At 43.0% G+C, this 27,665-nt stretch overlaps 1 protein-coding gene across 5 annotated transcripts; it reads left to right on the top strand.

The window, feature by feature from the left end:
• The first annotated feature begins 357 nt into the window (after positions 1–357).
• Positions 358–27,291, top strand: LOC121288501 (protein-arginine deiminase type-2-like). 5 transcript variants are annotated; one of them, XM_041207048.1, is made up of 17 exons: positions 358–436; positions 1,015–1,125; positions 3,988–4,168; positions 6,180–6,252; positions 7,366–7,427; positions 8,218–8,335; positions 9,303–9,431; positions 11,266–11,423; positions 15,525–15,628; positions 17,611–17,722; positions 19,247–19,354; positions 19,984–20,129; positions 21,611–21,758; positions 22,556–22,649; positions 23,465–23,541; positions 23,635–23,766; positions 25,579–27,291. In XM_041207048.1, exons 2-17 carry the CDS (start codon positions 1,034–1,036, stop codon positions 25,810–25,812), a joined length of 1,968 nt encoding a protein of 655 aa, XP_041062982.1. In that variant the 5' UTR covers positions 358–436; positions 1,015–1,033; the 3' UTR covers positions 25,813–27,291. The 5 variants fall into 5 exon arrangements, with proteins under 5 accessions (XP_041062982.1, XP_041062983.1, XP_041062981.1 ...); XM_041207049.1 differs by lacking the exon at positions 25,579–27,291 and adding an exon at positions 25,284–25,570 and having other exon boundaries at positions 393–570; XM_041207047.1 differs by having other exon boundaries at positions 395–570.
• The last annotated feature ends 374 nt before the right edge of the window (positions 27,292–27,665 follow it).

The raw sequence follows: 27,665 nt of genomic DNA, 5'->3' as shown, positions 1-27,665 counted from the left end.
ATGCATTTGACCCTGCTCTGAAAAAGAGCCCAGAGTCACTCAGTCACCCTCTTAATTTTCCTGTTTTCAGGTGTAAGGAGATTCGTTAATTCAATGAAATCAGCAGTCTCCCTGCCTTTCATTATAATTGTTTTCAGGGTGCAGCTGTTGCTGACAAGGCTGCATTAATTGGCCAAAACTAGCTGCCTGGAAAGAATTGCTTACAACCGAGTGGCTTGCAATGTTAATTCAGAACACATTTTTGAAAAATAATCACACGATGTGGTGCTGAAGTCATGAGTTGACCAGAACAGGTAAGGTTCCCATCCCTCAAGGGCATTGGAGGACCAATGTTAAACTGGCAGCTTGATTAGCCAGTGTTCACAGGGCGGAGTTTATGTAACAATAGGGAACATTGAGCTCTAGCATTCAGGACCCAAAGTCTACAGTTACATAGGTATGTTTAACTTGTGCTAGAGACCAGATTACATGAAACAGCTTGGAAAGGATAAGGTGCCAGTTACATGGACGTTAACAGGTTTATTTTTGTAACAGCTTCAAGAAATTATTGTGTGCGGAGGCGAGGGAATGGTAAGAGACCAAGCTTTGTTTTTAGTGTTGAACAGCAGGCAGCACTTGAGCCAGAAGCTGAGTTGTCCCTCAAACTAAAATCAAACTGAGCTCTGAAGTGAAAAAAACAAATTAGTTCAGTGGATTAAGTTACCAGGTTAACTATTCACTGTGAGCATTATGTGTACAAGCAATTCAAAATGGAGATTTGTGTTTGAACATGGAAGAGAAGAAACAATTTGAATGAGTTGTTCTCTTTATTAGTTTATAGCAGCAATAAAGGCAGCTACTCCATGGGAGCATCTGCTTATTGCGACTGTTACCGCTCTATTGATGCTTTGCTCATATAAACCAAAACAAATTGCATTCAAGTTAGTTTGTTGGACTGCTCTGGGCTGTTATTGTGAGCAGGACTGTGGGTGTCTATAAATAAGGAGAGCTGAAACACTGACTCTTACTCTGCAGAGAGCTGTAAACCTTCACTATGTCCAAGCAAAGGACTGTGCGCGTGGAATGTGGGAAACCCACTCAGATGAATTATGTGACGGGGACTGAACTCAGCATCGATGTTTACAAGTAAGTCAGAAAACTGCTTGGTCTGATGTCCTCTCCTGAATACTGTATGAGATTAAAATGTGGCCAGGTGGTGAACAGGACCGGGGTTTGTTGCGATGCCTCCCATGTTCTAATATCCGATCAGTATAGTGTCCACTGGGCTGACTTTTATGAGTCACCTGCGGGCTGGAAAACAGATGGACGAAACCCCAAAATTAGGGTGCTGTGCTATTGGCAGCATGCCCGCCACTGGCTTGCCCATCACCACCCCCATCACGATTTTACAGGTGGTGGGGGAGGCATTGGTTAGGCTGCCGTGACCCAGGTCAGGCCCTTTAGTGGACAATAAATGCTTAATTAGTGTCTTCAATCCACTGTCACTTCGATATAATGGGTGGCAGGAGAGGCCTGCAACCAATGTGTAGCCGGGCAAGTTTAACCCTGCGGGCTGCTGGTCAGTGAGGGGGTGGTGCCTTCTTCCTGGGCCCCCTGTGCCAATCGGAGGTCCCTCCCCTCCAGGGTTTTGGCCCTCCCCCTGCCTCCCACCATGAGGATCCTGTCCAATGTGCCTCGCCTCTCCATCCCACCCCACCCCATTCTCACTCTCACTCTCACCATGGGCTGCCAACCCGGCCCTGACAAAATCCCAGACTTACCAGTGCTTTGGGGCAGCCATGATTCCTCTTCCTCTTGGGCCTCCTGCAATACTGGCAGTGGCCACTGATCCTGAGGGGGCGCAATGCTGCTGCCCTCTGATTGGCCAGCTGCTCAATGAGGCAAGGCTTCCACCTGGAGGTGGACGGAAGTCCCAACTCGAACTAATTAAAGGGCTGTCGCCTGATAAATTAAAGCGGGGTGAGGCGACAAGTTAAGGTGGGATTGCCCCCAAAATTTACGAAGGGGTCTGGGGAGCCCGCCCTCAGTGTATAATCCAGCCCACACTGACTTTTGAAGGCACTGAAGGATTCCTATGGAACTATACCCCAGTAAGAATCATTCATTTAAGCATTTCTAAATGCGCGTTAATTTTGCCTTGAATCATGGATTCTAAGAGTTTGCGTACAACTAATGTTAAACTAACTGGTCTGTTGTTCACCTGGTTTATCTTTCTTGAAGAAGAAATACAAATCACTCTTTGCCTATGACATAAACTTGGCAGCAGGTATCTTGTGTGTTAGAAAATGAAGTGTCCATGAGTGTCCAGTAGCATTGATGATATGAGATTAGTTGGAGAATATCCTATTACATAATGAAATACTTCATGAAACACTAGAGGCCCTTACTTATAATTTTTGAAGCCTTATTTTACAATAAAGGTCTGAATTGGATTAGTGTGTTGATTGGTTTTAACAAATAACTAGACCCACTTGTCCTATAATCTGCATAAAATTTAATTTGTTAGTTACTTGAGTCCTAGGGATCATAGGATCAAAAGGAGCTTGAATTTAGAAAGCACCTTACACATAGATGTTTCAAAGCATTATGCAACCAATGAATTACTTTGGACATGTAGTCACTTGTTTTGTAGAGAGTTGCAGCAACTGATTTGTGCACAGCAAGATATAAACAACAAAGAGATGAACAACCAATTAATCTTTTGCTGGTTGATGGATGAGCACTGGCAAGGTCACCAGGAAACTCTTTGTTCTTCTTCTTCAAGCGTGTCACAGGAATGTTTTTTATACACCCACATAGATTTATGTCTCACTCAAACAAAGGAACCACAACAATGCAGCACTCCCTCAAAGTGGGAGACCGGCCCTGGTTCAATTGTTATTGTAGCCAGGAGTAACACCAGACATACCTAAGAATGAGGTTTGAGCATAATGAAGCTACAGCACAGAGCACCCTGCATACCCAACACAAAAAAGCAGTAAGGAAAGAAAAGTGTTAAGTGAGCCCACAACCAATGGGTAAGAGCAAAGTCGGTAATTCTAGCATATTTGGTTGAGAATAGTGAGAGGCAATTAGGCAACTGACAGGAGAAGGAGGCTCCATGAACATTTCCATCCTCTGTTATGGCTGAGCCTTGCACAGCACAGTGCAAAAGGCAAAACTGAAGTGTTTGCCTGTCTTCAGCTGAAAGTGTCAAATGGACAATACCAGGTGGCTCCTTTCCTGATGTCCCTTTCATCACAGATGGCAGTGTGTAACCAGCTTGGTTTACGCACTGTGACATTAAGAAGTAGCTGAGTGCAATAGGCACAATGAAGTCTATCAACCTGATAGCACCCCAGGTGCAGTGCTGAAAATCTGTGAGCATCTGTCCCAGCCCCCAACCGAGTATCCCAATGGAGCTATGATACCCAAATCTACTCAATGACATGGAAAATTCTGTAAGTATGTTCTATTTACAAAAAGCAGGATATCCCTACCTGGCCAATCAGCCAATCCCAGCCCTTCAACCTCTATAACCAAGAAGGAGGCCAGCAGCAAGACCATTATGAGCTCCAAGTTTGTCTCCAAGTCACTTACCATCCTGATCTGGACGTATACCATTGTTCATTCACTGTTTGACAACGTCATTGGAAGAACCATCACCACAAGGACTGCAGTGGTTTGAGGACAAGTTGAACCACCACCTCCTCAGGGCAAACAGGGATGAGTGATGAAAATGAAGCTTCCCAGTGTCTTTCATCTCAAGAACAAGTAGAACAAACACATTAGTAAAGTTAGTTTATGTGTGGAATTCTGAAGTGGTGTCCGAATATAAACCCCTCTGAATCAGAGGCAGAATTGCAACCACTGATCGAGCCAGGGTGACAATGAAATGAGTTACTTTGAGCTGAGTGTAACTATGCTATAATGGGAACACTGTTAAAGGATACCAATTCACTTTTAACAATCAACTAATTACATCAATTAAACTGTCTCTTTCTCTAGGCCATCACCTCCAAAATCCCAGCTATATGAAATCCGCTCTAGCCCTGGTATCAAATGCTCCATTTTAGATCAACAGCTTATAACCCCAGTGACTGAAAGTGCAAGTAAATTTGTTCTCCATAAAGGAACCATACTCCTAGTCACACAGGATAAAACAAGCAAGGATGTCAATGACAATAAGGTAACTCACAATTTTCTTTTTCCTTTGTTCCTGTGATTGCTTCCACTGTTAGAAATATTTCTGGTGCCACTTTCTGCATTTCATCACCTTGCACTATTCTCTTTTTTCATTGTTTGTTCTCGTCACTTCCTTTCTTATTTTTCTCCTCATGTTCTCCTCATGGTATTCTTGACTCCTTCCCTGAATTGGAAATAAGAGCCAGGAAATTGAAGAGGAAATAGAAACAGATTAGTATTGCAACAATCACCTCTGGGCTGTACATTTCTAAGTTATAAAGGGGATCATCTATTTGAAATGACTGAAGGATCTCAAGCTCTACGTTCTGCGAGGAAGACAATTAGGGGGCAGCCTTGTTGAGGGAGATAAGATATTAAACAGTGTACCTCAAGTCAATGCAAAATAGTACTTAAAACTAAATCAGGAAAGCCAGAACAGAGAATATAAATTTAAATGATTTTAAAACAAAATTTAAACAAATATGAGTTAGAAAGAACTTATGACTGTTAGAGTGATAAGCATTTGGAATAATCTGCCAATCAATGAGAGCAAAATGCAGAACTAGAGTTATCAATAGGTAGCTGGACACACATGATGGAAAAGTTAGGGTGTTAAAAGAACTGCACTTTGCTGTGCTCCAGACTCTGTTCCTGTCTTTTCTTATACTATTATGTCATTCTGAGGTTATGATGCTACAAACCACACTGACAGCTTACCTGAGCCTTCTCGTCTGAGGTCAGAGTGTTACAACTGACACAAAAACACCTGGAAAAACTCAACAGGACTGGCAGCATCTGCGGCGAGGAACACAGTTAACGTTTCGAGTCCGTATGACTCTTCAACAGAACTAAGTAAAAATAGAAAAGAGGCGAAATATAAGCTGGTTTAAGGGGGGGTGGGACAAGTAGAACTGGATAGAGGGCCAGTGATAGGTGGCGATAACCAAAAGATGTCACAGACAAAAGGATAAAGAGGTGTTGAAGGTGGTGATATTATCTAAGGAATGTGCTAATTAAGAGTAGAAAGGACAAAAAAATGGGCCCAAACACTCCTTTCAAGTGGTGCAGCATTTCACTTGCACTTCTCTCAATTTAGTCTGCTGCATTCGTTGCTCCCAATGCAGTTTCTTCTTTATTGGAGAGACCAAACGCAGACTGGGTGACTGCTTTGCAGAACACCTTCGGTCTGTCTGCAAGCATTACCCAAACCTCCCTGTCACTTGCCATTTCAACACTTCACCCTGTTCTCATGCCCTCATGTCCATCCTTGGCCTGCTGCATTGTTCCAGTGAAGCTCAACGCAAACTGGAGGAACAGCACCTCATCTTCTGACTAGGCACTTTACAGCCTTCCGGACTGAATATTGAGTTCAACAATTTTAGATCGTGAACTCTCTCCTCCATCCCCACCCCCTTTCCGATACCCCCCTTTTTTTCAATAATTGATATAGATTTTTCTTTTCCCACCTATTCCCATTATTTTTAAATGTATTTCCATCAATTGTTTTATCTCTACCTTTTAACCTTTCTCGATTCCTTCACCCCACCCCACCCCCACTAGAGCTATCTGTACCTTGCTTGTCCTGCTTTCTCCTTAATTAGCACATTCCTTAGATAATATCACCACCTTCAACACCTCTTTGTCCTTTTGTCTGTGACATCTTTTGGTTCTCTCCACCTATCACTGGCCCTCTATCCAGCTCTACTTGTCCCACCCCCCTTAAATCAGCTTATGTTTCACCTCTCTTCTATTTTACTTTGTTCTGTTGAAGGGTCATTCGGACTCGAAACGTTAACTGTGTTCCTCTCCGCAGATGCTGCCAGACCTGCTGAGTTTTTCCAGGTATTTTTGTTTTTGTTTTGGATTTCCAGCATCCACAGTTTTTTGCTTTTATCTTAGTGTTACAACTGACATTGGTCATTCCCTTATCTGATTTCATGTTCTTGTTCAAAATTTGAATGGTATGATGCAGCTTATCCTTTGTTCTTATCTCCATGGCCATTCTCTTCCTGTAGGTTACAGTCACCTTTTATGAAGATAAGTCTGACAACCCCATTGACAAGATGACATTGCAGTTTACTGCTGTCAGTAAGTGTTGCACACACAGATTTAGTGCATGTTGTTGGGTTTATTGCATACGTTTATGGAAATATAATAAAAAGCACATGAACTTTAATTCTAAATACATTTTAAAGTCTCCCGTTAGGGTAAGACATAGAAAGAAATCACCGTACCTTTGCTTCCATATTGTTGTTGGATGGTTCACTCCAAACCTTGAACCTGTGGTGTAGGTCAATACTTCAATGTAGTACTGAAGGAATGTGGCCCTTTGAATGAGATGTTAAACTGGGGCCCTGACTGCCTGTTTAGGTCGATGTTAAGGAGCCATGGTGCTGTTTGAAGAATAGCAAGGAGTGTCTCAGATTCCTGGCCAACATTCTCTGAACCAACATCAGCAAATGAGCGTGTCATCTCTGTCAGCCGTGCCTCTGTGGGTAGCACACTCGCCTCAGAGCCACAAGATTCCATGTTCAAGTTCCACTCCAGGGCTTGAACACAAAATCAAGGCTAACCCTTCAGCACACTACTGAGGAAATGCTGCATCGTCAGAGGTGCCGTCCTTTGGATAAGACCTTAAACCAAGGCCCTTTTGCCAGCTCGGGAGGATGTAAAAGATGCTGTTTCGAAGAAATACAGGTAGTTATCCTCAGTTATCCCCGGACTCTTGGTCAATATTTATCCCTCAACATCACAATAGCATTCTATCTGGTCATTATCACATTGCTGTTTGTGGGAACTTGCTGTGGCAAATCAGCTGCTGCATTTCCCAGTGACTACACTTCAAAATAAAGTACTTAATTGACTGTAAAGTGCTTTGAGATGCCTGGTGGTCAGAAAAATACTATGTAAATGACAATCTTTCTTTCATTAACCTTCTCATTGCCACTGTGCATAAACTGGTTGCACATTTACAATTGCATTTTAAAATTAAACTATGTGAAGTGCTTCAAGATATTTCACAGCGAGATAATTAAGTGCTCAAGGACTGCTGGCCTCTTGTGATGGCTGGTGAGTTTTTAAATTGTTGCTCCAGGTAGCAATGCTATTCTGCTATGTATTGAAGACCTGGAACAGTAGGACTGTTAGCAAAATGCTACAGACATGGAGAAGTTCTCTTAGCTTCTCTTTTTTTTTTTACAGGCACATCCCTGGATGTGGATGCAGATCGTGATGGGAAAGTTGAGGAGAATCATCCAAATAAGGTGATCAGAAAAATTGAAATTCTGGAGTGCCTTTATTCAAAAAGTATTCATATACAAAAAGTCCTTCCGCTAACCAATGACTGGGTAGGCCATTCAAGCTCTTTTTGCAATAGGCAGAGCTTGTTTAATGAAAGGACCCTGATTTACACAGTAAAGCTACCTTATGCTGGGGTGGCTACTTCAGCCCGTGTGAAGGTCAAGTGGGCCTCGGGTAACAATGGCACAGCTGAAGTGTCACCCAGTTTACAAACCATAATCATCCACTTTTCAAGCACTAAGTGGATTTGAACTTGTTTCCCCAAAATGGAGGACACAATAAGAACAAGACCTTCTCACAAAAACTAACACCCTAACTGAAAACATACAACATTCATTTTTATGAAGAGAGCTGGAAGTCAAGGGAGCGAATTTACCATTTGACCTGGATTCTGCAGCTCAAGTCACTTGCGGTCACCAGGGGCAATGACGTGGGCACTTGAGGTGATTGACAACAGAAAGAGGTGAACCTATCTGACACGTGTCACTCAAATTGGTCAACTGAATGGCTGATGCTATCTTTGAAAATCAAGGATATATAGGATGTGTATTCATTGCTTGTTCTTGCTTCTCAATGCTTTCATTTTTTGTCCTTTAGTAGTCTTTAACTAATGTATCAGATTACATACACAGTAAACATAAAGTCTGTCACTGTTAGCTTTATACACTTTTGAGAACCAGTAAAAATAAACTAATTGACAAATTAATAAATTAGCTAATTGACAGTCCCCTTTTTTTTCTTTCCTTTTACGAGGCTTCTTGGTCGTGGGGTCCTAATGGACATGGCGCTGTTCTGCTTGTGAACTGTGACAAGGATGATGCATTTTCTTCTAAGCCTGACAACACTGATAATTTGGTGAACCGTCTTTCAGGTAGGGAGAATTATACACACTCACAATTTGGACTCATTGTGGTTTCTACAGCAGTTTGAACAATAAATATAAATTCCTCCATATTGTGTGTATATATATAAATATCTGAATATTGCAGAAAAAAGAGGCATGCTGTTGAAGCTTTTCCTCTTGCATGCATCAGGACAGAATCACAAGAATACCAAATCTCAAAGGGAGCAACAATTTATACTGCATGAAAAGAGAATGCTGATTGCAGTATAAATTGTTGTTGCCTTTGAGATTTGGTATTCTTGTGATTCTGTCTTGATGAATGCAAGACAAAAAGCTTTCACAGCAATCTTCTTATTTTAGCAATACTCAAGTTATGTACTACCAAACGACTATATAATTACTTACATAGTGGGAACATGAACCTGCTTATGGGATAACTGCAATGCTAGGAGGGATTTGTAGTTGTTAGTGTCACATCAAGCTTTCATAGAATTATGGCAAGGCACTGAGCTTTAGAGCCATGGAATAAGGACACTTGCAGGTTCAAGTTGCGTTTTGAGATGTATAATGCGGGGAAGTGTTGGGGGGAAGCTCGAGGTTCTCCTTCAAATAGGACATGAGCACTAAATGGCTGATGTCAAACTGCCCAGCCAGCCAGCCAATAGTACTCTAACCTCCCTTTGAAGTCACACAGTGCTGAGCCTAGGCATCCCGCTGAATCCCCAAAAAAGCAGGGAAAGAACACATGGTACTGGAACCATATCCTACTCTCTTCATTTGTTTGACTGGCACATTGAAGGAGAAACATAACCTTGATTTTTATGGATGCAGAAAATAGAAGATATTTCTCAACAGTCCTAGTGGACACAGTTTAAAATGAATGTGCTGAAAGTGAGATTAGAGGTTGGAAAATTTTCTTTTGACACACATGTTAGACTTGGCACTTTAAGGAGAGGTGGGGAGATAAAAAAAGAGGTCACTATTTTTATTTTAGATTTGAAGGATATGTCTTGCATGATTTTGAGAACTAAAGGACCACAGACTCTACAATCTGGCTGCAAACTCCAACTCTACATCTCAGCCTCTGATAGATACAAAGTGCGGGTCTTTCTGAGAAAAGAAGGTGAGTCCGTTTATCTGTCCATCTACCTATCTGTCAGACTTGTACCAGACTGTACAACTATATTATAAAGAACTAATTGTCTAGTGGTGATAAGCTGGCACAAACAAACATACTGTGGGATTGGATACAACAAGCAAACAACACCGAAGATGCTAAAGTAGTTAAAGAATGGCTCTGAACAGTAAACAGTATCAGTGCTTTTGGGGTATGGGAAATAGAATAGTCCAGACTAACCCCAAACTTTCTACTTCTTTTAACTTTGTGCCATTCAGAAACCATACAAAAGCTCAACCTTACCAAGGATGATGGTAGAACCTTCCCCACAGCCCATGCAAAAGCTATGCTTTCCCTTTTGTTCTAGAACATTAGTCCCATACAACATAGAAGAACAAAGTTGTTGAAAAGAATCTTTTAGAAAGGTATATCTGGCTAAAAGTATGCATGTGTGTGCATAAAGTAGGCATGTTTGAGAGATTGCTCTACAATGATCCCATCATAGTTCTCCATACTGGTGTGTAAAGGCCAAATTGACTCAGAATGCAATATGTAAATTTTGCCCTTCAACTCACAATACACCCATAGCAAAGGCTCACAGCCCACAATTCTCTGGACCTCTATCTATAAGGCCACTGGCAGTGAAATGCTGATTGAGGTGGGAGTTGGTGCTGTTTCATTTTCTTTTGCCTCCATGAAGACAAAAAGAAGGTAATGTCATCGGGAACACCAATGTGCCTGGCGGGGCAGTAGCTGTTTGGGCAGAACAGCCTCCCCCCAGTTAAGCACCACTTGCGAGCTTTGGTTTTAATGCATGATTCTGTCACGGCTCACTGGGGATAGTGCGCTGTAATATCAAGCCCCACTGTTCCTCGAGCCGTGACAAATGTGGAAAGAGTTTGATCAACCTACCTAATTGTTTAATTTAGGTTAACAGAATACGCGCACCAGGTTTGTAAACTTAATAAGTAAATAACGTTTATTGAATAAATTGTTTTTAACCAGTGGCAAAAGAAAGAAACATGAACTGCTGATTTCTAACTCTATAACCTAAACTCTACCCCTTTTTAGATCCCTATATGAACACATACAAGATGCATAAGACACACAAAACATGGATTTTAAGGGTGGGATAAAACAATTGAATAGCACCAATTCCAGAATACAGGATTCAATGTGTTGATTTTGATCAATGTCTTCCAAATTCCTTTCAGTTCTTGTTGATGACACAAGGTGGTATTCCAGCACTTTCAGTATTTAGTTCACTGGTTGGGCACTTGCCTTTCAATGTCTCTAACAGTGATTTTCCCCTTTGCCTCTTAACAGAGGTTTTCAGAGAGAGAGCAGGTTATAGGGATATGAGGAGAAAAAGTCAGTTAACTATTATTGTAGAATTACTGGAATCTTACACACAGCAGAGAGAGGTTTTAGGTCTTTTCCTTTTCAGGCTAGGAACTATTCTGATGCACTGCTCATGCACAAATCCTGGTCACCTGGTCAGGGGACAATTAAAACATTGTTGCCAGGCAGTTTACCATTAGACCAGACTCCTCCTCAGCACCATCCTATCTTTCACGGCACACTCTGTTCCAGGACAGCAACATTGTATATATCCCTCGCACTGTTCCAGTAGACATGTCCTTCAAACTGCAGCCATTGTAATTTTAATCCAAAATCCAACAGAAACAAAAATATACATTCTTTACAATTCTCTCAAACCAGGGCAGATGCATGAGTGCTGATGGGGGTGGGGAAGAAGATGAGTGTTTATCATAAATTTTCTAATTCAAACTAGTCCCACAATCATTGCATTGTATTTCTCTTATCTTGGACCCCTCAGGGCGTTTGCTGCATGTCTTGGGAGACCAGAAGCTATCCTTTGTCACTAATTACAAGTTTGGGAAGAAAGAATACGATTTCTTTGTTGAAGGACTCAGGTTTCCAGACAAAGATTTTGACGGCTTGGTTACGATTAACCTCAGCCTACTAGAATCAATGGTAAAATTCTCTCCCTCTCCCAATTCTCTCTCCACTTTCAAGAAGATACTGTATCTTGATGGGTTCTGCCCTCTAGTTCTTCAGCCAAATGGCTGTGATTTATCTGTGAACTTAGTCTATGAGTGCCTTCAGGCTATTTGACAGTGACTTCATTCTGACTATACAGGAGTCACTAATTAGGAGTATGAATCTGGGCTGATTTTCGCAAACCTGCAAGCCTATCTGAGATCAATTAACTCAACACTATTTAGGCTCGGTAACATATCTGATGGTGTACTTACATTATTGTGTGTCATTAATGGCCAGATTCCTCATTCGTAATAGCAAGAGCTCTTATACAGCAGTCTCCAAATACTGCATTCCAAGTGTCCTCAGCAACCAGCTGCACAGTTCTCACATGAACTCAAGTTCCTATGACTTGCATCCTAGTTCAGAGATGAGAATCATATCAAGTAAGAATCATACCGCTATTACTGCTAGGGTTGCCAATTGTGATCAAATGTAAAACAAAAACAGAATTACCTGGAATAAACTCAGCAGGTCTGGCAGCAGCGGCGGAGAAGAAAAGAGTTGACGTTTCGAGTCCTCATGACCCTTCAACAGAACTGATTTTTCTTTACAAGGAGAGGGGTGAAATATAAGCTGGTTTAAGGTGGGGGGGGGGTGGGGTAGAGAGAAGTGGAGGGGGGTGGTGTGGTTGTAGGTACAAGCAAGCAGTGATAGGAGCAGATCATCAAAAGATGTCACAGACAAAAGAACACAGAAGTGTTGAAGTTGGTGATATTATCCAAACGAATGTGCTAATTAAGAATGGGTGGTAGGGCACTCAAGATATAGCTCTAGTGGGGGTGGGGGGGCATAAAAGATTTAAAAATAATGGAAATAGGTGGGAAAAGAAAAATCTATATAAATTATTGGAAAAAAAACAAAAGGAAGGGGGAAGAAATGGAAAGGGGGTGGGGATGGAGGAGGGAGCTCAAGACCTAAAGTTGTTGAATTCAATATTCAGTCCGATAGGCTGTAAAGTGCCTAGTCGGAAGATGAGGTGCTGTTCCTCCAGCTTGTGTTGGGCTTCACTGGAACAATGCAGCAGGCCAAGGACAGACATGTGGGCAAGAGAGCAGGGTGGAGTGTTAAAATGGCAAGCGACAGGGAGGTTTGGGTCATTCTTGCGGACAGACCGCAGGTGATCTGCAAAGCGGTCGCCCAGTTTATGTTTGGTCTCTCCAATGTAGAGGACACTGCATTGGGAGCAACGAATACAGTAGACTAAGTTGGGGGAAATGCAAGTGAAATGCTGCTTCACTTGAAAGGAGTGTTTGAGCCCTTGGACGGTGAGGAGAGAGGAAGTGAAGGGGCAGGTGTTATATCTTTTGCATGGGCATGGGGAGGTGCCATAGGTGGGGGTTGAGGAGTAGGTGGTAATGGAGGAGTGGACCAGGGTGTCCCGGAGGGAATGATCCCTACGGAATGCCGACAGGGGGGGTGAAGGGAAAATGTGTTTGGTGGTGGCATCATGCTGGAGTTGGCGGAAATGGCAGAGGATGATCCTTTGAATGCGTAGGCTGGTGGGGTGATAAGTGAGGACAAGGGGGACCCTATCATGTTTCTGGGAGGGAGGAGAAGGTGTGAGGGTGGATGCACAAGAGATGGGCTGGACACGGTTGAGGGCCCTGTCAACTGCCGTGGGTGGAAAACCTCAGTTAAGGAAGAAGGAGGGCATGTCAGAGGAACTGTTTTTGAAGGTAGCATCATCGGAACAGATGCGACGGAGGCGAAGGAACTGAGAGAATGGGATGGAGTCCTTACAGGAAGTGGGGTGTGAGGAGCTGTATTCGAGGTAGCTGTGGGAGTCGGTAGGCTTGTAATGGATATTGGTGGACAGTCTATCACCAGAGATTGAGACTGAGAGGTCAGGGAAGGGAAGGGAAGTGTCAGAGGTGGACCACGTGAAAATGATGGAGGGGTGGAGATTGGAAGCAAAATTAATAATTTTTTCCAAGTCCCGACGAGAGCATGAAGCAGCACAGAAGTAATCATTGATGTACTGGAGAAAGAGTTGTGGAAGGGGGCCGGAGTAGGACTGGAGCAAGGAATGTTCCACATACCCCATAAAGAGACAGGCTGTCCAATAATATCCATTACAAGCCTACCGGCTCCCACAGTTACCGCGACTACAGCTCCTCACACCCTGCTTCCTGTAAGGACTCCATCCCATTCTCTCAGTTCCTTCACCTCCGTCGCATCTGTTCCGATGATGCTACCTTCAAAAACAGTTCCTCTGACATGTCCTCCTTCTTCCTTAAGCGAGATTTTCCACCCACGGTAGTTGACAGGGCCCTCAACCGTGGCCGGCCCATCTCCCGTGCATCTGCCCTCACGCCTTCTCCTCCCTCCCAGAAATATGGTAGGGTCCCCCTTGTCCTCACTTATCACCCCACCAGCCTCCGCATTCAAAGGATCATCCTCCGCCATTTCTGCCAACTCCAGCATGATGCCACCACCAAACACATCTTCCCTTCACCCCCCCTGTCGGCATTCCGTAGGGATCGTTCCCTCCGGGACACCCTGGTCCACTCCTCCATCACCACCTACTCCTCAACCCCCATCTATGGCACCTCCCCATGCCCATGCAAAAGATGTAACACCTGCCCCTTCACTTCCTCTCTCCTTACTGTCCAAGGGCTCAAACGCTCCTTTCAAGTGAATATACTAGCCATGACCATATTGGGTCACTGCGCAGTTGGAGAGAGATGGACATGTGATAAGCCATCCCTTTGTGTTTTAAGCACCTGCTTCCGCTACTGAGCTGGGCAAACTCCCTCTCCTGTTTTGAACCTTGTCTGCTGAGTTCAAGTGAAGCAGCATTTCACTTGCATTTCCCCCAACTTAGTCTACTGTATTCGTTGCTCCCAATGCGGTCTCCTCTACATTGGAGAGACCAAACGTAAACTGGGCGACAGCTTTGCAGAACACCTGCGGTCTGTCTGCAAGAAAGACCCAAACCTCCCTGTCGCTTGCCATTTTAACACTCCACCCTGCTCTCTTGCCCACATGTCTGTCCTTGGCTTGCTGCATTGTTCCAGTGAAGCCCAACGCAAACTGGAGGAACAGCACCTCATCTTCCGACTAGGCACTTTACAGCCTTCCGGACTGAATATTGAATTCAACAACTTTAGGTCTTGGACTCCCTCCTCCATCCCCACCCTCTTTCTGTTTCTTCCCCCTTCCTTTTGTTTTATTCCAATAATTTATATAGATTTTTCTTTTCCCACCTATTTCCATTATTTTTAAATCTTTTATGCTCCCCCCACCCCCACTAGAGCTATACGTTGAGTGCCCTACCATCCATTCTTAATTAGCACATTCGTTTAGATAATATCACCAACTTCAACACCTGTGTTCTTTTGTTCTTTTGTCTGTGACATCTTTTGATGATCTGCTCCTATCACTGCTTGCTTGTCCCTACAATCACACCACCCCCCTTCACTTCTCTCTACCCACCCACTACCCCCACCCCCCCCCCCACAACCTTAAACCAGCTTATACTTCACCCCTCTCCTTGTAAAGAAAAATCAGTTCTGTTGAAGGGTCATGAGGACTCGAAACGTCAACTCTTCTTCTCCGCCGATGCTGCCAGGCCTGCTGAGTTTTTCCAGGTAATTCTGTTTTTGGTTTGGATTTCCAGCATCCGCAGTTTTTTGTTTTTATCGCTGTGATCAAATGTAATCCTGGAGGGTTCATCACATGACTTTCCCTCTTGCTCCAGCCATTACTTGGCCAACACATCCATCCTTGTGACATATTGCCTTCCTACGCCAATTTGAAAGCAACAAGACTCATTACCCAAATGGATGATGCTTGTAGTGAGCCAAACAGCCATTTTCCCCCCATTTTCAATATTTTTATATCTGGTAAAGAGAAATGTTCAAAGAAAATGACAAAAAAAACCAATCTTTTTTAATGCCCCAATGATTTTTCTCCAGGGTTGCACACAGCAGTGTCCTGGAGATTGACCTTAAATTCCTGGTGACTCCAGGCCAATTCTGGAGGGTTGGCACCATTAATTACTTTATTAACATTTTCAAACGCACTTTCCAGACTGTAGGAGAAGCTCCTATTTTCACAGACCGAGTTGTATTCCGTATGGCTCCGTGGATTATGACTCCAAATACACTGGCTCCCGAGGAAGTGTTTGTCTGCAGGTAAGAGGCTGTTGCTTAAAATACCAACTGGCACTCTTGCTTGACTCCAATTGGCATTACTGTCAGGTTAAAATAACTATATTGTGCTATTTGGAACGTCACAGATGATTTGGAGTGTATTACATAGAAACATAGAATGTTAAGTAATGTTGCAAAATTGTCGAGGGGAGCACAGTAAAGTCAAGTGATCACTCATTATATGTGATTGAAATCCATACATTAAAATGGAGATTTTCCTTTATGGGGCATATCTTGCTGTATTAGTGCCAATGTTTTCTCACCTCCACTGATCAGCACCATTATTTCCAAAGCATGAGATGAGGAAGACTGGATAGTGCAGTAAGTTAGGACATTAACATTTTATTTCTGCGGTTTGACTTCAAATCCAATCCAGGTTAGGGTGTAAATCTAGGTCGAAATGGCTGATCATTTCTTTTGGAATGGACTAAAATACAAACATTTAATTTACTATAAGATTGACAATCTCATTCAGGGAGACCACAGGATGACTAGTGAGGACTGGTAGTAAGTAACTCAGACTGGTGAAGTAGGAGGGCTCTACTGAGGCTGTGACAGAGGCAGATTGTTGAGGTTGTTATCTTCGTAGAGACTGATAACTTTAAAAAAGAAATTCTAACTTCCAGTTAATAGATGAATAGATGACGTGATAAGATCTCATTTTTTATTGTAAAAAAAAAAGACTAAAAACACTATTAACTAAGCACTACCTTTTGAAGGTAACAAGTTTTAACCACAAAACAGAGCATTCCCCTTTTTCTTTTAGCATAACTGAAAACACGTTTCACAGATATACTTTACACTGGCCTTTACATTGACATTGAATTCTCCTGGAACCATTCCAAGGTGATTCTTAGCTCCTGGAAGGTTTACCTCTGTGCTTTTTCCTTTCTCAGTCTGGGAACTTTTAATCTCAGAACTGATTTTCACTACGAGGTTTTTCTCCAGAGATCCTTCCTGTAGTGCAAGATAAGCAAAAATTCTAGCCTCGCTTTCATTCCTCATGAATTTGGCCTTTTCAAACCGAGTGCAAAACTCCCACCCGCATTCCTGCTTGTTGAATCACTGTCTTGCTGCCTATAGCTGCTCTTCCCCTCCTGGATCATGGCAGACCAACCTTGCCTGTGAATTTTCAGGGCTATCTTAGACCCTTCTCTTCTCAAAGCCCATCTTCATGACCGTGTGAATCACATGAGCCTTGTATCTTGATAGGAATGCTGATTAGCTATCCTTGAGACCCCCAACTCTCTTTTATCTTGGAAGTAAATGGACCGTTTAAATCACAACTTTTTCAAATTCTTTCATGGAATGTGGGTGCCACTAGCTAAGCCAGTATTTTTTATTGCCCACCCCTAATTACCCTTGAAAAAGTGGTGGTGGTGAGCTAGCTTCTTGAGCCACTGCAGTCCATATGGTGTAAGTGCACCCACAGTGCTGTCAGGGAAGGAGTTCCAGGATTTTGTTTGCATCCCGACATTCTCAATACTTTTCTGGCACTTTGGAGACTCACAATCTAACATACAGGTTGCTGCCATTGTCTCCAGATGCAAACACCTTGCACCTTCTTGCTAGTAAAACAATCTAGGCCCCCTTTAATCTCTAACAATCAAACCACCCAGGCTTGCTGTCAGGCAGATTTCAGAAACAGGTCATGTGACCCTCTTAATTTTACCTTACATCAAAGATACAGTCCCCAAACATAATCTTATGAACCTCACAATTTTAACAAGGTACTGTAAAAGAAGCTTGTCCTACTTAACCTGTGTTTGCTTAACTGTCAATATTGGGTGGCTGAGTTAAGAAAAGTGTTCTATTTTTCAGTGCTAGCCTGCTTCATCCTGGGGAGCACACATTACACCCACAAAGAATTTAAAAATTAAATGATGTTGGATCAAGGTGAAGTATTATTAGTCAATAAGAACAATACTTGAGTTTTTAAAGATAACCTCATTTCAATTTTTTAGTGTAGCAGGTAATGAAAAATTCCTCAAGGAATTCAAGGCTTTGGTGGCAAAGGTCAAGTGTAAGCTAACAGTTTGTCCCGAGTATGTGAATCGCGGAGATCGCTGGATACAGGTAAAACAATTTATTTCTAAAATTCCAGTCAGTAGTAACTGTGAGGGTGCATGCATGTGTAGTTTAAACATAATTAATTTCCCTCTGGATCAGAAGTTGGTTAATATCCTGGACTGAGAACTCCTCGGGCAAACTCAATTAAAAGTTGTTTCATCTGGGTCCACATTTCATAATCAAATTTATTGGTGAACCCATCAATACCTGTACCTTGCAACTTGGCACATAGTTTCTCAGTCCTTCTTTTGTACTAATCAATGTTGGGTGTCTGTTAATCCAACTTCACTGTCTGATGAAACCTAAAGCTACCAATCTGTTTGGAAGGAAGCTTCTGATTGATATATCACGAGCCAGTAGTCGCACTCTATTGGTTTAAATGCTTTTGATTTCTAGTCCTTGTTCCTCACCAGCTTCTAATACATTAATTAAAATTGGGTGTATTAGTCAAACATCTTGGGGGGAATTTAATGCCCTTCCCCAAGGTGAGTTTGGAGCTAGGGGACCCCACTGCCTTCCCCCCTCTGCCCGGATTAAGTGCAGGCAGGAAGGCTCTGGATGGCCTTCCTGCCCCGCTGTCTATTGAGGCCTTTAAGTGCCCTTACTCAACCAGCAACAGGTGGGGGACTTGCCAAGCAGTGAGCCCTAAAAGCAAACCTGCGGTGTATCAGGGAGGGTCTATTGTTCAAAGGCACTCGGTGCTTAATCAAAGGATCTGGCATCAGGAAGGGAGGGGCCTGCTGAGAACCAACCCCTACTCCTGCTGCCAACACCCTCCCCTCAACCTCCAACCCCCGTCCTGCCCTCGTTCACCTGTGGCTTGGGTCTCTCAGCAATCCTAGGCCCTTCCCTGGGTGCATTACTGCCAGTGACCATCGCTTCCCTAGAGGCGCTGCCTGCAATGGCGGGGGTGTGATTTCCCCCGCTTGGGGTCCCTAGCTGGGGAAGGCCAGCCGCTGGCCACTTATGTGCCTGAGAGGCACTTACTTGGGCAGGCCTTTTCCCCCAAAGGAGGCGACACAGGGCACTTGCCTGCTTCCAGCCGGAAGACAAGAACCCATTGCCTGCATTAAATACCACCACTTGCTTTACAGTGTACATGTAATTAGATTATTGATATCTTGACAATAAAGATAGACAACTGGACTGTTGTCAGTTAAGAAGAAATTAACTATTTGGCCCAAGATGCATCCAGTTCTTTAAATTCATTAAGTCGAAAATACCGAGCTTCTGACTAGAATAACTTTTCTTCCATCAACAATTTCTCAGAAAAATTGCATCTTGTGGTTTCTTTCGAGATAGGTACTTCATTGTAGCTTCACTACTGAAATGTGAAATATTTTTGTCTGTAACTTGTTAATTTTATACCACCAGCTTCTTTTTCATTCACAAGTTTGATCTTGTAACCATTCTTCCCTCTGTCTACTCTCTTTTTGTTGCATTCTATCCTCTGAGTTTGTCTGCCTCCTCTTGTCACATTCTGTCACTTTGTGTTCTGTTTATACCTCAGTCTTTATTCCTTCTTGACAGGATGAAATTGAATTTGGTTACATCGAGGCACCCCACAAGTACTTCCCTGTTGTGCTGGATTCCCCTCGAGATCGTGAACTGAAAGACTTTCCCCATAAAAAAATTCTGGTGAGATACAATTTTTCTTATGATTGAGATCTAAAGGAAAGTGGAGGCCCAGAGCGAAGGTTGGTACCAAGGGTGAAAATGTGGGAGAGAAAATAGGGCCAATGAGGAAGTAATGGTTAGATTGGCCAGTTCAGCATTGAGGGAAGGGGAGAGATTTAGAGCTTTGTGATCCTTGTGGTGGTTGAGGAGAATTTCTCTACAGTTCAAATATGGTGTACGATGACAAATCTGTTGAGTCCATCTCTTCTGACATCAGGATGGAAGAGGCCAGCACGAGTGCCTAATCTTGGAGAGTAAGGTTGCAGACTTGGCGGAATGAGTGTATTCCCCATTCTGGACCCTGCCCCCCTGCCCAAAATATGCCCAGAAGTGTCCTCCCACGTCTAGGAATTCCAGAGTTAGTGAATATAATATAATTACCCACTCTCCTGAAACCATGCTGAAGTGGCTGGATTGAGTGTCAGGCTGCACTGGGGTCAATGGCCAACCTGTTCAGAAGGCAACAATGGTACTGATCATCAGTCTGTAAGTATGCTGTACAGGTGTAAAACTCAATTGTTAGTGAGCTAATTTTATAAACGTTGCTGATATAAATACTGCACATTACTTTCTATTGTGTATTTGTCTAGGGCCCGGACTTTGGACATGTAACCAAAACATCTGATGAGGTCAACAGCCTGGACTCCTTTGGGAATCTGGAGGTCAGCCCTCCAGTGACAGTGAATGGAAAAGAATATCCAATGGGAAGGATCATCATCGGAAGTGCTTTCCCTACGTAATGTTACTTTATATTGAGGAGAGGTGTCTAAGGGATTGTAATTTGACACCCATCCTATTTTCTTTGAAAACATGGTCCTGCATGTGATCCTCATGAGCTCCATTGCTCTAGTTTCAAACTTCCTTTTTCCCAGGCTTTCCACAAAAGCAGTGACCCAGGAACCTTTTGATTCCTGAGTTAACAAGTAGAAAGGAGTTGAACTGCTTTGGGTCTTTGAGGCTCAACACCACCTTCTCAAAGGCGATAAGGGATGGGCCATAAATGCTGGCCTAGCCAGCGACACCCAAATCCAGTGGGCAAATAAATAAAGTCCATCTCCTCCACCTCTGGTCATATCTAAAATTAGAAGTGCTGCTGATCTCCTTGATGTATTGTTAGCGTTAAATGGGTTCGGGAGAGTCCAGGATGTGGAATGTAAAAAGTCGAGGAAACAAGGGGTGAATCTGTGCCTCGTGGAGTTCTGAGTTTTCAGTACAGAACTGGTCACAGGGAACAGGAACACATTCACTGGACCAGCTGCTGGGCAAAGCACAATGAGAGCAATATCAGGGCACAGGTCACAAGAGACTCTCCAACAGGTCAAAGCCAGGTTCATTTTCTTATTTGCACAGAGGGATGGGACAAGGAAGAAGTAAAGTAATCACATGGCTGTGGCTATCTGTGCACGGGACCTTGCAGTGAGGTTGAACTGTGACATAGTGAAATGCCTTTTAGTGTGGGAATGTGTTGTTATCCATGAGGAGTTGCTGCATGGATAGGGTGTAAAGCTGCCCACGGACTTGTGCCAGTTCCAAATCCCCAAAACAGGGTAATTTTCATATTGGGATGGACTCCAATGCCAGTTTTGGTAGAGGAGATAAGAGTCTCACACCAGCACTTTGCCACACCCTTGACAGGCCAGCTTCCTCATCAAGGTGTTCCCAAAGGATTTTCATAATAAATTAAGTCAATTAAAATTGTTTCTCATGTGGTGGCAATTTCTCAATCAATTGCTATTGGGAAACTGGCATTTAAGAGATTCTGCTAGGGCCTGGTCTGGGCATGCACGTTCTCTTGCATCAAGAGAGCAGATTTAGTATTAGAGGATGAAATGGCTGGAATGTTGATGTCATCTCACCGGTACTGTCTTGTTTGAAGAAGTTGGCATTGAGAGAATGGGTATAAGGAGAACTTACCGCCATTTCAATCGAATTTGCTAACAGGAACAAAAGGAGCCCAGATCTCATGGAACTGTATTGCACCCCAAATTCTAGCCCCCTACTCCCCATCCGACCCTGATTGCACCGGCAATGTGACCCCCACCAGGCCGAGGAGTTTCTGGCCCTTGGCATTTATCACTCTCATGTCTGCTTGTTGTTTTTCCAGGATTCCAGCCCCCAGTGAGCAGCATTAACACCCGTATCTGGGGGTAGTGTTAGTTTAAGATTCTGGAAATTGCTAACAGGTATGACTTTGTATTTCTTTTTAAATTACTGTAGCACTTCTGATGGGAGGAACATGGCAAAAGTAATTCGAGATTTCCTGTATGCTCAACAAGTCCAGTCTCCTGTTGAACTCTTCTCTGATTGGCTGGTAGTGGGTCACGTAGATGAGTTCATGACCTTCATTCCAGCCCCCGATAGAAAGGTAACTAATCATTAGGCCTGAAAATGCCCTGTTCATGTACCAAGATGTGCATAATATGGTGCAAGAGGCCAACTAGAGAGCATGTACCATCCCCCATGTCACTCACATCCCTCCTGGAAACAAAGTGGGAGAGTGTCCTGCAACACCTTTTGTAAGAGAGCCACTCCTAATTTCACATAAAATGTTCCCTTCAACTTTGAATGTCCTAGGTTCTGATCCCAGCCTGGATCATCACTCCACTAATAGTCAGATCCACGTGCATCTGAACTGGAGGCTGAGACACCTCTTTGGACTTGGCATACTGGCCTTGAATTTAACTCCAGGTCCCTGAAGGCATAGGGACTTCCAGTGTTGGATAGGAAGTTCCAGTTCTCAGGTTCCCCTACACCTGCTCCCTCACCCGCAAACAATTCCCCGCCCACCCACACTTCTAATGTAGGTGCTTAAATAAGGGACTGATGGAGATTCTGCCCCTTACTAAATATGGCACTCTTTGAAGAGAAGCAGAGGAATTCTCCTGGTTTCCTGGCCAATATTTATTCTTCAGTCAATATCACTAAAACAGATAATGTGGTCATTTTCTCAGTTCAACGTTTGGGATCTTGCTCTGCCCAAGTTGGCTGTTGTATTTCCCCACATCAGAACATTGACTACAGCTCTAAAATACTTCATTGGCTGTATAGTGTTTTGAGACGTTCTGAGGTTGTGAAAGGCGCTATGTAAATGAAAGTTCTTTCTTATTTCACTAAGGGTATCATAACTGTTTGATTCTGATATCAACTGTATCACTCCTGTAGGGTTTCCGGCTTGTTCTGTGCAGTCCTGACGCCTGTTGCAAGTTGTTCAAGAAGCTCGAGCAAGAGGGTCATGGGGAAGCTCAGATGTTTGAAGGTGAATTTTTGATCAGCTATTGTCAGTAGTAGATAGTGGAACATGCATCAAACCCAATTCTCTCTTCACACACAGTTGGTGCTGTTTTCACCACTTAAAATAAGCGGAATGCCTGCCACACAAAGATAGGTGTTCTCTTCTGGTGCAGTTCTGGAAAAATGAACACAAACTTCCTTTGTGATTGACCCAGGAACCATGCTGGTCATTTCTGTACATGACCATGCACTCATGGCAAAGGGGATCAGAGAACATCTAATTAACCATGATTAAGGGAGATGGAGTTCCACAATCTAAAGGACCTGGGTTAGATTAGGAGACACACATAGAGCATTATGAATGAAGACTAAATAGTATGAAGCTTGGAAGGAACAAGAGAGGAAAGATCATTGAGTTATCAATAACATTGGGAGAAGTTAGAGGCAAGAGCTGAGATTACAATTATCTATCTTCAGTCCTGTTGAAGACTGTCAAGTGGTACTAGAAAAGTTTTATCGATGATTAGGTATTAGTAAATACCCTTAGCGTTGTCTTCTGCTTGAACTAAAGTTGTGGAATTAAGGCGATTACGTGCAGAGCCCAGGGAGAATAATGCAGGGAATGGCGGGACTAACGGTGCAAAGAATAAACGTAATCTTTATAAATGGACAGATGTTCATAAGGAGGATGGGAAAGGTTTCAAGAATGCAGAGAGTGGTTGACAGAGTACTGATGGGTGGAACTGTATATTTGATCAGCCTCATTGCAGAGTTATAGAGGAGCTGTTCAAGTAGCTAATTGAATAAGAACAATAACGTGGCTTTGTACTTTCCAATCAGGTCAAAACGCACAACCTTTCAAAATTAATGAACTCCTCAGCAATCAAAAACTGCTCGACGATAATATTTATGTGCAGGTGAGTCAGTGAAATGATAAGAATAGGTTTAATCATCCTTTATCACTATTGGTCATTTTTTGTTTCTTTTACCCTTTCTATCACCTTTCTTAGCAATGCATTGACTGGAACCGAGATGTCCTAAAGAAGGAATTGGGATTGGACGAAGGAGATATTATTGATATTCCTGTATTGTTTACATTGCATCAGAAGTATGGAAAAGCGATGTCGTTTTTTCCAGATATGGTGAGTAAAAATTGGAGGGTGTTGAAAAGAGAAGGGTGTTCCTCTTCTTTGCCACTGCTGAAACTGCATTCATTTTTCACCTCATGGCTCGATGTTTCCTGTGCTCTCCCCGCCAACATCTCTGCTTCAACCTCTACAAGTTTCAACGCACTGGAAAATATTCAGCCTGTGTCCTGAAATACACAATGACCTATAGTCTACATTGTCTTCAAGTTTCATTGGCTCCCTGTGCTTCTACAGATTAATTTTATAATACACTCACTCTTGCTTCCAAATGTATACAAGCTTATCTTGTCCCACCTTATTTTATTGATGTCATCCTGTTTTGCACCCCACATGGATCCTCTGTTCCTCTAACGCTGCTTCTTGTCCCACACTCCATGATTGCTGGCTCCTCAGTCAGGCAGTAGACTCCTGTTCTCTGGAACTAACTTGCAGCAAGTCCCATTTCCCCCATTGTCTCTGTGCTCCCTGACCTACATTAGCTCTCGGTTCAGAAATGCCTTGGATTTTAAAATTCTCATCTTTGTCTTCAAGTCCCTCCTAGATCCCAGCCCTCCCTATCTCTAATCTCTTCAGGCCCCAAAACCCTCCATAGATATCTGTGCTCATTTAATGCTGGCCTTCTGAGCATCCCCGATTTTAATTGCTCCACCGTTGGTGGCCCAGGCCTAAGCTCTGGAATTCCCTCCCTAAACCTCTCCACCTCTCTACTTGTTTCCTCCTTTAAGATATTCCTTAAAACCTACACCTTAGTCATCTGCCGTAATAGTTCAAGTGGCTCGGTGCTAAATTTTACTTCATAACAGTCCAGTGAAGCGCCTTTGAATGTTTTATTACATTAAATGTATTGTGTATCCGTTGCAACATTGTTGTTGGAACTTCCTGTCCAGTTCTCTTAGTTGTCATCTCTCTGTTTTCAGAAGCCTCGTCAAAATACTTTTCTTTGACTGTGCCTTCACCCATTTTAACCCCCTCCCTGTATCATACCTTCCCAGTATCCATTGTTATGCCTGCAATCCTCTGGTACTTCATCCAAGTGACTATTTTCATTGGAAAAACTTAGCAGGTCTGGCAGCATCGGAGGAGAAGAAAAGAGTTGATGTGAGGACTCAACGTCAACTCTTCTTCTCCACCAATGCTGCCAGACCTGCTGAGTTTTTCCAGGTAATTCTGTTTTTGTTTTGGATTTCCAGTATCCGCAGTTTTTTGTTTTTATGACTATTTTCATTGATGATCCCAGACAATGCGATTCTGCAGGCAGTGTGAGTCATCGCAACCCAGCCCAAACCCAATTCTGTCCTCTAATGGCAGTCAGAGGCACACATTCAATATATGGTCCTCAGCCCAAGTCACTCTCACACCCATACTACTGAAACCTGATGTACTGAGAGACCACTTTGTGACTGTGGAAGGACAACGGTGATTTTTGTCGCTGCATCTGTAGCAAGAGTTCTAATGTAAATTCAGCAGCATAAGGACCCATCTCAAAACATAACCTTTCTCTGTGTTTTCAGGAGGGCTTACCTGGTATCAGCAGGTGGGCTGGGGATTCAATTTTTTTTGTGGTGCTAGCATGTAACAACTTTAAAATCAGTCAATCTGGCACAGACAGAAGCATATTTGAGAATGCAACTTGAAAAAATGGCTTCTGAAGTGTATGAATATACAGCTATATGGTTCCTGACAGTGCTCATGGATTGATTCAGCAATACTAACTGGATGGATTCCAAGGCACCCAGAAGACACAACACAGCCACCTCCACTGTCCTGAGCCATAACACAAATGTAACAATGGTCTTGTCCCTTTAGGTGAATATGATAGTCCTCGGCAAATACCTGGGCATTCCAAAGCCGTTCGGGCCTCTGATAAATGGAAAATGTCCACTGGAATCTGCGGTGCGCTCAGCACTGGAACCACTTGGCCTGGAGTGTAACTTCATTGATGACTTTGCTGCCTATCATTTGCTGATTGGTGAAGTTCACTGTGGTTCCAATGTACGTCGAAAGCCATTTAGCTTAAAATGGTGGAACATGGAAATATAATTACCACAAGCAACAAAGTTTTTAGTTTATTTTGTGTGGCCTTAATAAAATGCAAATCGCTGACAAAAGACTAACCTTTATCAATGTCCACACAGTAATATGCAACCTGTACCATTGAAACACCTTGCGTTCCAATGTCTGAACTTAACACCTAGGCTTGGTCACTTAAATTGTTCAACCAAATTTGCTCCCCTGTCATTGGTCACTGATCCAGAGTGTTTTATGCAAAGTTTGTCAACATTGGTTAGACGCATTCTGAATTTTGATCATGTGACATTCTAAACACATGACATCTGACTGAGAGAGACCTGGTCACATGGCATCTAATCATATGATGTCAGGGAAGAGGGATATCTGGTGGGGAAGCAAGCATTAAGAAGAACTTTGATTCCATCAGTAAATATTGGTATCCCACTGAAATGGCATTGATAACTAACAATAGCAGTGGTAAAGCTAAGATTCCCCTCATAACCAACTTAAATATAATACCTCACTGATAGATATGCAACTGGTAGTAACAGGTATAATGCCCCAATATCCAATCTGTATCTATAGTAATCAAATAACGAGGTCATATTTACCCTGCAGCCACAGCCAGAATCCATCTACCCTGCTGAAGGTTCAGTTGGCTTCCCAATAGATATTTTTAACTGACCTGAACTCTTGCCTTATGTCCTTGGAAACTGGTTTGGATTCTGGTTTTGTGAAGATGACATCGCAGAGCTGGAGATCTCAGACTTCCCTTAGTTTAAGAGTTTCTTCCCTTTTTTCTCAGTCTCCATCCCCTTGTTCCTCATTCGTCAACCAAAAGAAAAATAATTCATTATGTATCAAAAGATCGCTGGGTTTTTCTTACCCCTATACTAGCTACTCACTCTCATTGTTGCTCCCACTCATTACCTCGGTGCTACTGCTCCTGGCTGCGGGGCAATGCTGGGTGCCATGCTCATCCTATTTCCCAGTTTTGATCTCTTCCTGAACCTCCATTCTCCAATCCTCTCTCCTTCAAGCCCCTGTTCCCCTGAATCCCTACTCTCCAGTCTCCACTTTCCCTCTGATCATTTCTGTCTCCATCTTTCCTGAGTGCCCCTCCCCCCATCCTTCCTCTCTTTACCCTTACGCTCTGTGAGAATGGATATCTGAGTATCCCTGTCTCTTTGAGAGAGAGCATTCCATTCAATAGGCACTATCTAGGCATTGACAGTGCTATTCCTTTGTCCAAGGTGCAATTCTAGTTTAATAAAACAACACCAGCAATTTGGTGTCTCATTGAGGTAACGTTATTGACCAGGCTTTAGATGTCCTAGATCTAAGACTTGGAATTCACTCTGGTATTATAATTAATTTCCTTCTTCTGTACTTTAACAGAGGTGTCAGCCATTCATTTTGAGTAGATTAATAATACTTCTGGTACAATAGACAAAGGAATTTGATATGAATATGGCTTTTGAATTAAAAACTTATGAGCTCACTGAAAAACGTCTGTTCTGACCATTCTTGGAGCTGGTCTGGCAGCATCTGTTAAGAGAGAAACAGAGTTAATGCTTTAAACATTTTTACACGGTAAATGGTAATGCACTGCCAGAGAGTGTGGTGGAGGCAGATACAATCAGGTCTTTCAAAAGGGAACTGGATAATTATCTGGAGACAAAAGTTGCAGGGCTGTGGGGAAAAGGAAGATGAATGGGGCTAACTGAGTTACTCTTGCAGAGAGTTAGCATGGACACGATGGGCCGAATAGCCTCCTGTGCTGAGATCATTCTATTACTCCAGGTCAATGTCAAAAGCTTCTGTGGAAAAAAATGTTCTGATGTAAATCATCAACTTGATTCTGTTTCACCTTTCTTAGATGT

This window comes from Carcharodon carcharias, chromosome 15 (assembly GCF_017639515.1).
Source record: "Carcharodon carcharias isolate sCarCar2 chromosome 15, sCarCar2.pri, whole genome shotgun sequence".
In the NCBI taxonomy this organism is placed as follows: Eukaryota; Metazoa; Chordata; class Chondrichthyes; order Lamniformes; family Lamnidae; genus Carcharodon; species Carcharodon carcharias.
Note: the sequence above shows the minus strand (reverse complement) of the source record. Positions and strands in the feature narration are given on the sequence as shown.

What these genes read in the sequence shown, in the direction of transcription:
- LOC121288501 (XM_041207048.1), top strand. Translation starts at nt 1,034, where the DNA reads ATGTCCAAGCAAAGGACTGTGCGCGTGGAATGTGGGAAACCCACTCAG. An exon ending in TTCCAGCCCCCGATAGAAAG is followed by an intron (nt 21,759 to 22,555) that starts GTAACTAATCAT and finishes TCACTCCTGTAG; the next exon opens with GGTTTCCGGCTTGTTCTGTG. An exon ending in GGAAGCTCAGATGTTTGAAG is followed by an intron (nt 22,650 to 23,464) that starts GTGAATTTTTGA and finishes CTTTCCAATCAG; the next exon opens with GTCAAAACGCACAACCTTTC.